Source organism: Sus scrofa, chromosome 10 (genome assembly GCF_054392235.1).
Source record: "Sus scrofa isolate SSC_HxYL_T2T_F1_AM1 chromosome 10, Sscrofa_HxYL_maternal_Yorkshire_Landrace_v2.0, whole genome shotgun sequence".
Taxonomy (NCBI): Eukaryota; Metazoa; Chordata; class Mammalia; order Artiodactyla; family Suidae; genus Sus; species Sus scrofa.
The window spans coordinates 70,850,772-70,862,899 of record NC_139392.1 but is presented as its reverse complement, the minus strand read 5'-3'; the positions used below and the strand labels follow the sequence as shown (position 1 = coordinate 70,862,899).

General features: G+C 41.7%; 1 protein-coding gene across 3 annotated transcripts in view; it reads right to left on the bottom strand.

Annotated features, from left to right (window-relative positions):
* The window catches only part of MRC1 (mannose receptor C-type 1), a 119,319-nt gene that overhangs the window by 58,930 nt on the left and 48,261 nt on the right, over positions 1 to 12,128 (bottom strand). For all 3 annotated transcript variants that reach the window (XR_014817178.1, XR_014817177.1, NM_001255969.1), the window contains 3 exon segments: positions 9,501 to 9,686; positions 4,351 to 4,508; positions 2,295 to 2,405 (listed from right to left, as the gene is read on the bottom strand). Coding sequence is in view for 1 of the 3 variants with exons in the window: in NM_001255969.1 (NP_001242898.1) it covers positions 2,295 to 2,405; positions 4,351 to 4,508; positions 9,501 to 9,686 (455 nt within the window). In the remaining 2 variants the exon portion in view is untranslated.

The following is a 12,128-nucleotide window of genomic DNA, read 5'->3' as shown; positions in this document are numbered from 1 at the left end:
GATCTGAGCCACATCTGTGACCTACACCATAGCTCATGACAACACCAGATCCTTAATCCACTGAGCAAGACCAGGGATCGAGCCTGCATCCTCATATCCTAAAGGATGCTAGTCAGATTGGTTTCCCTGAGCCCCGACGGGAACTCCCTCCTGTAAGCATTTTAAAATACATTCACTTGAATGCTATATCCGTTAATTCACCATCTAAAGCTCCTGGTGGTCCCTTTTACAATTTTGCATTTCAAACTCATCTATGGGATTCCTAATCAACCTGAAAAGGGGGACTTCCATATAGAGCAGATTTACAATTGCATCTGCCAGACACCTAGGAATATTTGCAACTCGGGACCATTTCATATTAATTTCTTAGATCAAATTTCGCACACAGGTAGCAGTAAGTTGAAAACTGAATCCCAGACCTTTATGATAGAAGGTCTGTAGCTTTGAATTCTCAAAAATACCCCGATACCAAGCACTCAGGCCCAAACCCCCCAAAATTGTTATATTAGCTTCCTTTGCTGGCAAACAGGTTTTGTTCATTTGTTTGTTTGTTTGTTTGTTTTAGTGTTCTCAGTGATTTGAGGACATCACTGCCTAGAGCATGTGTTTTTAAACTGGTCAAATTAATATCTCTCAGTCTTTGTTTCCTCTCTTTTCCAATTAGAAATGTAATACTTATCTTTTAAGATCATTGAGAGCATAGGAACCACACTCAACAAGTATCAGTTGGCTGATATTTTATTTTTATGACTAACCTAATGATTAAATAGGATTTTATCAGAAATTGTGGATATCGACAATTAATAGAAATGTATATATATAATTTTGATTGCACAGAAGTAATAAAATTTGTTGATTGGTTTATTATGTAATTTTCTATAAGTATATATTTATGATAACATACAATATCTCTTAGATACGCATATGATTAAACAAAGAATATGTAAGTGTCCTGGCAGAGAAACCAGCAGCGAAAGGGTGATGAATTGGGAGCAGGAGACGTGGGTTCTAGCCTTGCGTCTGTATGACTCCAAAAAAGGTATCATTTCTCTGGACTGAAATTTCCAGAAGGTAACAATTAAAAGGGCGATTTCGATCGTCACAAAGATCCTTCGTCTCTCTCACGGTCTGCGATCTTTCTGTGCTTGTGCTATTTTTCTTTATGGTTTCATTGTTCAGTGCACAACTATGTCTCAAAAATTCTGGATGTGATCACAACCTGACTCTCTTGGAAAGAGAAACTCAGTTTCTACTTTATTTTTATCCACGAGAAGTGAGAAAGGAAAAAAGAGGAAGACGGGCAACTCAGCAATCAAACAGGAAAATCATCACCATAGCCCCATACTTTTGTAGCCTCTTTAGCCTTTTAGAAACTGCTCCACAGGAATCACTTCCTTTTTAATTTTTAAAAAATTTTTAAATTTTAATTTCAATTTTTGTGTCTTTTGGGGGCCACCTTTGAGACATATGGAAGTTCCCAGGCTGGGGGTCGAATCAGAGCAGTAGCTGCTGGCCTGCACCACAGCTACAGCAACGTGGGATCCGAGCCATGTCTGCAACCTTCACCACAGCTCGCCGGATCGTTTAACCCACTGAGCAAGGCCACGAATCGAACCTGCATCCTCACGGATACTAGTCGGATTCATTACCACTGAGCCACAAGAAGAACTCCAGGAATCATTTCCTTTAACGTCAATGAAAGATAAGGCCTGCGGGGAGGTAATACTAACTGCAGTGCAGATGAGGTTGGAGCACAACAGGATTGGGTGACAGGACTTGGTTTAACTGAGTTACTACTATGTGCTGCTACCAGCTAGAGTGTAGACTTCCTCCCTCCCAATGCAGGGATCTCCTGAAAAGAATCCCCACCAGAAACAGGCTCACAGAAATATAATAAATAGAACCAATGACTAAGGATCCTTTGCTATCAATTACTGGATGGGTCCCTGATGACCCATTGGGCCATAGACCGCCAGTTCCTTGATGGCCTGCCTTAATCGCCCTACCCTCAGCAGGCTCCATGCAGTGTGTCATCTAACTGCCCGCTCTCTTTCCTCCAAGTCCCTTGACCTTCAGAAAGGAGCTACCGATCACATGGGTGCCAGGCAGAGAATACCCAAAGAAGGCTTGGGGGATAACAAGATACAAAATACTCACAGCACAGCACTGAATATTTCAACAGCCGAAGCATCTGGCTTCTAGAACAACGAAGGACTTTCACGGACAAAAATCAAGCCAAGGCTATCATGTCATATGTGCTGATTGGGGAACCGTGCTGTGCATTCTGTACTCACCTTCCGGCAGCCTGTTTCCACTTCCACTCTTCCTGGAGTTTGGGCTTGTGATTTCATCTTGCAGATGTAGCCAAGAGGCCGTTCACAGGCCCTATCCGCCCAGTACCCATCCTGCCGAAAGCAGAGGAGAAAACAAACAAACACTTAATGAGGATCAGTTGTTTGACATTGATGATCTTTTCTCGTAATTGTGTCCCTGAAAAAGAAAACAAAGACTCGAGGTTACTCAGAGAAAAAGACATCTACGAAGAGGCAAGGTAAATGGCCATTTGACAAGGAGACTGGAAATCTGACTTTGGTGACAAAGATGTAACCAGAGACCGTAGCTGCAGGATGTGTTTATATTCACTGTCAAGCCACTGTGGGATCTAGACAGAAAGGAAAAATGCTTGTAAGCCCTTAAGTGTTGGTCCCAGCAGAAGGTTTGCAGGCAGCCTCCTCATCCATCCCTAGAGACAGCTGTTTTCAGGTTAACTGAGTACCTATAAAGCCATCCTGAAAGAACTCCTTTACACAAGATGCTCAACCTGAAAACACACCTGGAGTCAGTCTTCTTTCCTCCCTTCTTCCGCTTTCTATTGATGAGCGTCCTCCCGGCATGAAGGTGCCATGTGTCAAATCTGCTTCCAGTTCCACCCTCTCCTCCTTCCTTAGAGATTTCACATTAAAATGACCTCTCCTCTCCTTCCCTTACTTGCTCAGTGCCTTGAAAAATGTTTTTTGGACTGTCTGCCTCTAATTCCTCATTTCTCGTTTGGCCTCCACCCACAGCCCTCTGGTACTCAACTCTTCAGCCAGGCTAACATTGATAAACCGAAGATCTGGTGTTGCTCCCCCCAGGCTAATGCATGTTATCTCACTGCTGGTGTTTCTCAAAATTCCCCACCTCTCTGCCACTAACCCCACGCTTTCAACCATACTGGCCTTGGAGTTCTCTGTAAGAATGAGGCTCTCTGGTCTCCTCTTCCCAAGATACACGGTTGGCTGTTCCTTCAGTGATGTGCTCTTGCATTTTTTTCCTTTTTACGGCCGCATCTGTGGCCCATGGAAGTTCCCAGGCTAAGGGTCAAATTGGAGCTGCAGCTGTGGTCTACACCACAAACATGGCATCACCAGATCTGAGCGGCATCTATGACCTATGCTGCAGCTTGTGGCAATGCTGGATCCGTAAACCACTGAGTGAGGCCAGGGATTGAACCCACATCCTCATGGACACTCTGTGGGTTCTCAAGCTTTCAACTTATCACCAAAAAAAAAAAACCCCAAAAAACAAAAACAATCAGGGGAGTTCCCTGGTGGCTGAGAGGTTAAGGATCCAGCATTGTCACTGCTATGGTGCAGGTTTGATCCCTGGCCCAGGAACTTCTGCATGCCACAGACACAGCCAAAAAATAAATAAATACAAAATTTTTTTAAATTGCAATGACAAAAACAGGAGCTAATACTTATTGAACAATAAGTGTGGGCCGGGCACTGTGCCTGTTCTATGCATTAACCCATTTACTCCTTCCACCCACCATGTGAACTGGATACAATTATTACACTCACTTCACAAACAAGGAGATAAGCCATCACTCAAAACCACCATGTTCTTCATCTGTCAACAAAAGATAACTTGATGATATATTTCAGTCGCTAAAGTGACACTGAAGATACAGAAAGCTGTCTAAGCACAGATTCTAGGCTGTAGAACCCGAGGTAGGTCTAATGAGGTCTACAGCCACTCAGAGCTACCAGTTAAAGTGAACCAAAGTTCTGAATTGATTAGTCAAGCTGCATGAAGATATGGCACCACTAAGAACCAAGCATGGGAATAATATAGGCATTTGCTACCAGTTAATTTCATTTTTGAAAGTTTCTATCTGTTGCTTTCCTGGTCCTCTTGAAAATGTGAGTTTGCCAGACAATTGAGAATGACTCAAGAATTCCACTTCAACCTTGATCTATGTCAATTTAATAGAACAGAAACAACAGAAACTACGATAGCTAATAAGTGGGGCAGAAGGAAAATTTCCCCATGGCTTTGGCCAGATATGAGTAATTAAAGTTGTCTTACTTTGCCTTTCATCACCGCACAATCTTCCTGCCTGTTATTTTCATGGCTTGGTTCTCCAGGAAGCCACTTGGTGAAAGTTACAGGGGTGCCATCACTCCATTCAAAGTACATTTGAATCTTGATGTCATTTAAGCCAATCCATAACTCATCATTTGGCTCTAAACAGGAAGAAAAACAAAGAGGTGATTTACCCGAAGTTCTCTTTCCAAAGATCAAAAGGTTATCAAGAAAGGAAGCCGCCTTCTTTATCAACAACTCCCTTATAGTATATCTACTGTAAAAGATCAGTGTTAATCTGATCTACATCTGTAGAGGGAGCTACCAACTACATTCCTGTTCTCAATTTTAATTTAAACAAGATTATGGTTACAAAGGGGAGGGTGGGGAGAGGAGATGGGCTGGGGCTTTGGGACTGGCATATGCGCACTGAGGGACATGAAATGAGTGGCCAGTGGGGACCTGCGGGAGAGCACAGAAAACTCTACTCAAAATTCTGTGATCATCTATGTGGGGAAAGAATCTGAAAGAGAATGGATGTGTGTCCATGTATATCAATCACTTGGCTGTAGAGCAGAAAGGATCGCATTGTAAGTCACCTCTACCACAACGTGTAAAAATTAAAAATAAAATAAAATGTGTAATGTATTCTTCTCACCGTGAAGAATGAAACTGAAGCAGGTCTATCATTACCCTCTATCACATGAAGCTGCTTTTTTGTTATAAATAATTTACCACATCAACCATACTCATGGTGCTGGAAATATGGTAGCTTATTGTTACCTCAACCTGTTTGACTGTTATTAAATCTTACGAATGATTTGAAATAATAAAAATTTTAAAAATCCCTTCTCTTTTCCTGATGAGGTGGTTATCAAGAACATTTGAGGTGTTTCTATCAAAGTTTAATCACTGTAATAGAAGTGAAAATTATCTATACAGTGAGGAGATAAATAAACGTTAGAGTTGTGCTATCTCCTGGCATTTAGCACCGACTTATTAGTCTATAAATATAAATGAATCTGGCATCATTTTCACCAGGAAATACCGGAAAAACCCAAATAACAACAACAAAAAAAGTTAAAATAAAAACAACCAGGTATAAATATAAAAGGTGATCATTCTGTTTGGAAAGTCTATGAAGAGCATCATTGATTTTATCAGTAGTTATAATTCTAAAAATTCTAAATCTCATAAGTAAAAATGGGAGCACATTGAAGGCCTAGGAACTCACGGCTAAAATCATACACACCTCAGAGTTCCCGTTGTGGCTCAGCAATTTAAAACCCAACAAGTATCCATGAGGATAAGGGTTCAATCCCTGGCTTCACTCAGTGGGTTAAGGATCCGGCGTTGCTGCAAGCTGCAGTGTAGGTCAAGGATGCAGCTCAGATCTGGTGTTGCCATGGCTGTGGCGTAGGCTGGCACCCACACCTAGCCTGGGAACTTTCATGTGCTGCGGGTGCAGCCATAAATAAATAAGTAAAAGGAAATCATACACGTCTTTGTATTTTTAGAAATTGAAGGAACACATAATTCAATATCTACTTAAGTTGCACTACTGGGAATTCCATCACGAATGCTTGATTTAGGTTCTTTAAACGGTTAAATCACATGACTTGCCAAAAGAATGTAAGATGATGCTGTGGCAGAAAAACAGAAAAGGCCACATCGTAGAGGAATTTCCTGAAATGGTTTAGTCTCTTCCTCCTAAAAGTTGTCACTCAACTTGGCTCTTGGAGAATTCTCCGATTGGCCTGGCGCCAGCCCCAGCAGATGTTTCTGGGCTTTATCAGGATGAGCCCTTTTCCTTTCACATAATTTGGCAGAGCAAGATCTTTGAGCAGCACCTATAGGCTTCAAAATGACCTCATGTGTCCTTCACGGTTTTTAGGTTTTTAGGTTAACAAAAACTTCAACCCCCGACTCCCACAACAGAGTTTCTGAAAAACGTGTTTCTCACCAAACGCTTCTCCCCTTCTAACTTCTTTAGTTCCTGCACATAACCTTGACCCCACAAAAAATACACAAGATGGGCGCATCAAGTTGTGAGACACACTTTCACAAATCTGTTAGGGCAGCTGTCTTGGTTGATGGAATCCTAACTCATACGGGTAGGTCCCAATTTCTCCACTGTATTTCCATGATTAACATGAAAGATAGCATCTCAATTAGCTAAAAAACAGGCTTTCTAGGCTTGAGACTTAGAAACAATAATTTTAACTTTACAAATTTTCTTTACCTTTATTAATACTATTTGTATTATTTTAGATAAATCCTTATCAATTAAAAAAAAATGGGGCGTTTCCCTAGGGAAAATCAACTAATTCTCTAGCTGAGTTTAAAAGACAACTTTGTCGGAGTTGCCCTTGTGGCACAGAGGAAATGAATCCGACTAGTATCCGTGAGAACACGGTTCCATCCTTGGCCTCACTCAGGGGGTTAAGGATCCGGTGCTGCCCTGAGTTCTGGCGTAGGTCGCAGATGCTGCTCAGATCTGGTGTCCCTGTGGCTGTGGCGGAAGCTCAGAGCGGAAGCTCTGATTCGGATTTGACCCCTAGCCTGGGAACTTCCATATGCTGCAAGTACAGCCCTAAAAACAAAATACAGAAAAAAAAATTTTTAATAAAAAATTTTAAAAAATGAAAGCAAACTTTGTCGTCCAAATTCTCCAAATAATGAGAGCAGTAAATATATAAGGTTCTCCTATTATGAGACATAAAGTAAAGCAAAATTTGCGTGTTAGTCTATAGCCTCTGAACTAATCTGTTTTCCACGGGTTCACATGCAACTTTTATTACCTACTGTAAGTATCATGCCGTATATGTCAGGATATTATTCAGATATATGAGATTGGATGACATTGTTATTGTGTAGTCTGAATGCTCCAGGATAGGTATAGAATGATCAAGAAATTATTATACCAATGAACACATCTGGAGCTCCTGTCGTGGTGCAACAGAAACAGATCCAACTAGGAACCATGAGGTTGTAGGTTCGATCCCTGGCCTCGCTCAGTGGGTTGAGGATCCGGCGTTGCCGTGAGGTGTGGTGTAGATCACAGGTGCAGCTCAGATCTGGTGTTGCCATGACTGTGGCATAGGCCGGCAGCTATAGCTCCCATTAGACCCCTAGTCTGGGACCCTCCATGTGCTGTGAGTGTGGCCCTAAAAAGCAAAAAACAAAAACAAACAAAAACCAAATGAACATATCAATGGAATAAAAAAAGACCCACAGATATATAGAATAGACTTGTCATTGCCAGGGGCAGGGAGGGGAGGGGAGGACTGGGAGTTTGGGATTAGCAGGGGCCAACTAGTTTCTATAGGATGGATAGACAACAAGGTCCTACTATAGAGCACAGGGGACTATACTCAATTTCCTTCTCCCCTGCCCCCACTCCTATCAATTTTCAGGCCGTAAGTGTCAGGAAGCCGTCCCACCATCACCACCATCCATTTCCTCTTGTTTTGCTCGCTGGAAATGAACAGCTGCAGCTATTCAGACAGCTCATCAGTGGAAGCAGAAAATGATAATCATTTAATCAGCGAGTACTGCTGAGTGGCCATGGTCATTACCTGCTTCCTCGCCCTTCTTCCTCTCTGGGAATAAGCATTCCCGACTCATTTTACCCACATTTTTTTTTTTAACAGATTGGGGTTTGGGGTTTTTTTTTGGTGTGTGTTTGTTTTTGGTTTGTTTTTTGGCAGCCCCGAGACAAGCATACGGAGTTCCTGGGCCAAGGATCAGTTCCAAACTGCAGGCGCAACCTATGCCACCGCTGCCACGATGCCAGATCCTTAACCCACTGTGTCTGGCCAGGGATCAAACCTGCATCCCAGCACTCTGGAAACACCATTGATCCCATTGCACCACAGCAGGAATTACCATTTTCTCATCTTTTTGCCATGCCCACAGCATGCAGAATTTCCTGAGCCAGGGATCAAACCCAAAACATAGAAGTGACAACACAGGATCCTTAACCACTAGGCCTTCAGAGAGCAACTAAATGTTTTTGATAGGGCCAATTTTTGAAAACTTTATCATATTTAGTTACAACATTTTCTTTTTTCTTTTTTGGTCTTTTCTAGGGCCATACCCACAACACATGGAGGTTCCCGGGCTAGAGATCTAATCAGAGCTGTAGCTGCCAGCCTACGCCAGAGCCACAGCAATGCAGGATCCGAGCTGCGTCTGCGACCTACACCACTGCTCACAGCAATGCCAGAGCCTTAACTCACTGAGCAAGGCCAGGGATCGAACTTACAACCTCATGGTTCCTAGTCGGATTTGTTAACCACCGAGCCATGACGGGAATTCTAGTTATAGCTTTTTCTATACGGATCTTAAATTATAGTCCTAAAATGGGGACACACATTTCTTTAAAAGGTTAGACCAACATCTAACCACTCCAACCGAACATCTTCCCTCTTTCACTGCTCATTTTAGCAGCACGAGCTAGATTAATCAGAAAATAAAATCCAAAGTATTAGATGCTTCCTTGAGAGACCTTTCCTGTGAGACAAAATAAGGGCCTTAAAAGAGAAAAAAAAAAAATCCACACACAAAGAATTCCAGTCAGTGAAAAGATATTGACCGATTTAAGGCGAACTTCTCTGAATTCAGAAAATATAGACAAAAATAATATTTTAAAAGCTATAGGGAGTTCCCGGTGTGGCTCAGTGGGTTAAGAACCCAACATCACATCCATGAGGGTGAGGGTTCAATCCCTGGCCTCGCTCAGTGGGTTAAGGATCTGGCATTGCTTCAAGCTGTGGCATAGGTCACAGATATGGCTCAGATCCCCTATTGCTATGGCTGTGGTGTCAGCCAGAAGCTGCAGCTCCAATTCAACCTGTAGCCTGGGAACTTCCATAGCCACAGTGTGGCATAAAAAGAAAAAAAAACCAAAACTATGCATAAGTGGATTCCATATCAAAAGAAAGATCAAATTTTCTCGTAGTAATAACAATTCTTTAAATTACTATACAATTTTTATCTTTCAGGCATGATTAATATTTGTTACTAACTTGATCACTGAATGGTTCACTTGAATTTATTAGTTTATTAACTCGAACATGATGAAATGTTCCAGAGACAGGTGGTGTAACAGGAAGATGAGAGTCAAGCCTATCACTGACGGAAGTTCTTACCGTAGCCCAGCTGGGAGATAATGAAGTCAAATTCCTCAATGCTGTGGATACTTGCTAGGTCACCACCTTCCTTCCTACATGCAGTCAAGGCATCTCTTTGGATTTTCTTCTCTTCTCTGTAAATCTTGTAACAGTGACCTGCATATGGCCACCACTGACTCGGACAGCTGGTAGGCACATCACTTTCTAGAAAAAAAAAAGAGTTTGGAAAACACTTAAAAGGAGAGGTTTTTATCAAAAAGATACATGCAACCCAATGTTCACTGCAGCACCATTTACAATAGCCAAGACATGGAAGCAATCTAAATGTCCATCAACAGAGGAAGGGATAAAGAAGATATGAGATACACACACACACACACACACACACACACACACACAGTGGAATATTATTCAGCCATAAAAAAGAACAAAATAATGCCATTTGCAGCAACATCAATGGACATAGAAATTATCATACTAAATGAAGTTAGACAGTGAAAGACAAATACCATATGCTATCACTTATATGTGGAATCTAAAAAATAGGATACAACTGAACTTATTTGCAGAACAGAGACAGACTCACAGAGTTTGAAGTTATGGTTACCAAGGGGACAGGTGAGGAAGGTGGGGGGAGGGATGGATTGGGGGCTTGGGATTGGCATATGCACACTGTGGTCTACAGAATGACTGGTCAATGGGACCTGCTCTAGAGCTCAGAGAACTCTACCCAGTGTACTGTGATCATCTATGTGGGAAAAGCTTCTGAAAGACAATGGATGTGTGTCCATGTAGAACTGAATCACTTTGTTGTACAGCAGAAATTTTCACAACCTTGTAAATCAACTCTACTTCAATAAAACTTTAAAAAAATAAAAATTGTGACAGAGTTCCCATTGCAGCTCAGCAGTAACAAACCCAACTAGTATCCATGAGGATGAGTATTTGACTCCCAACCTCACTCAGTGGGCTAAGGGTCTGGCATTAATGAGAGCTGTGGTGTAGGTCACAGACACAGCTCAGATCCCACATTGCTATGGCTGTAGTGTAGGCTGGCAGTTGCGGCTCCAATTCAACCCCTAGCCTGGGAACTTACATACGCTGCAGCTGTAGCCCTAAAAAAAAATAATAATAATAATAATTTAATAATATTTTCTAACATTCTCTATATGAAACACTCCATCATTATAGGCATGTACAGTTAACATTTATTTTTCCATTTTTTGGCATAGTTATTCACAACAGATAGACTAGGCTGTGTCTGCTTTTAGGCTAAAAATTATATGAAGTCATCTTTCACTTTAAAAGAAAGACAAGTGACACTATAAATCAACTATAATAAAAACAAATAAAATTTAAAAAAAAATAAAATAAAGCCAACTGAGATATCTCTTTTTTTCCCAATGGTACCTACCACAGAGCTACACTAAGGTACAATAATCTCATTTGGTCTTTTTTTTTTTTTTTGCCATTTCTTGGGCCACTCCCACAGCATATGGAGGTTCCTAGGCTAGGGGTCTGATTGGAGCTGTAGCCACCGGCCTACGCCAGAGCCACAGCAACGCAGGATCTGAGCTGCGTCTATGACCTACACCACAGCTCACAGCAACACCAGATCCTTAACCCACTGAGCGAGGCCAGGGATCGAACCCACAACCTCAAGGTTCCTAGTAGGATTCATTAACCACTGAGCCACAACAGGAACTCCCAATAATATCATTTGATCTGCATTTTATTATCAGCAGACCCAAACTAAGCATGCTAGGTAAATAGAGGAGGCAAAAAAGGTTTGACATATAATGCATTCCTCAAAAGATTTCAATCTACTTCTACTTTATGGACATCAGGGAGCCATTCATTTCTCAGAGAAGGGGCAAAACATAAAGCGAGCAGGAGAAAGATGTGTTGAAACAGGGCGTAGAATAGGGAGGGAGACACCAAGGAGCTTCTGAAACATGGCACCATGAGCCAGCCACCTGTGCCTCTGGACCAACCCACCTGCCATTGACTTGCTCCCCAAAGATGACATGTGCTATTGTAGACATCACAGGGATTTCAATTCAGGTATCTTTCAGGCAAAATCTGAATGTGTCACCAGTTGTATGACCCAGGGCAAGGCACATCAGGAACCAAACTATCCATAGACACAGTGTTAATACTAATATTAAATTACCCTTCCTCACTGTGTTCTTTAGCACTAGAAAGTATTTGAAATAGTCTGACTGTAAATTATCAACACAACAACCATTATTGAATCAAACCAGTAATAGTGACCAACATCCTAATTAGTGCTGCTAATAGGGTCAAGTTTCATAACCTTGATTATACATTACGGACGTGTACTGTGATAGTAATGAGCTGGGGAAATGAGGGTAATGACACGCGAAAGCAAGAGATTGACTTTATTCATCCCCGTGTTCCCTAAATGGCACCGGGTCTGGCACAGAATAAGCGTGATGGATGTGGGCAGAGAAAAAGAACTGAAGTTGTATTTGACATATAGCACCTTATTATTACCATTTTAGGGAGACTCTTTCAAACAGCGCCTGAGCAATAGGTCTTGCTTCAAGAGGGATTAGAGCCAAATGAATGTTAACCTCTATATTTGTTTGCCACAAAATGTTCTCAAATTTGCTGCCATAGTAA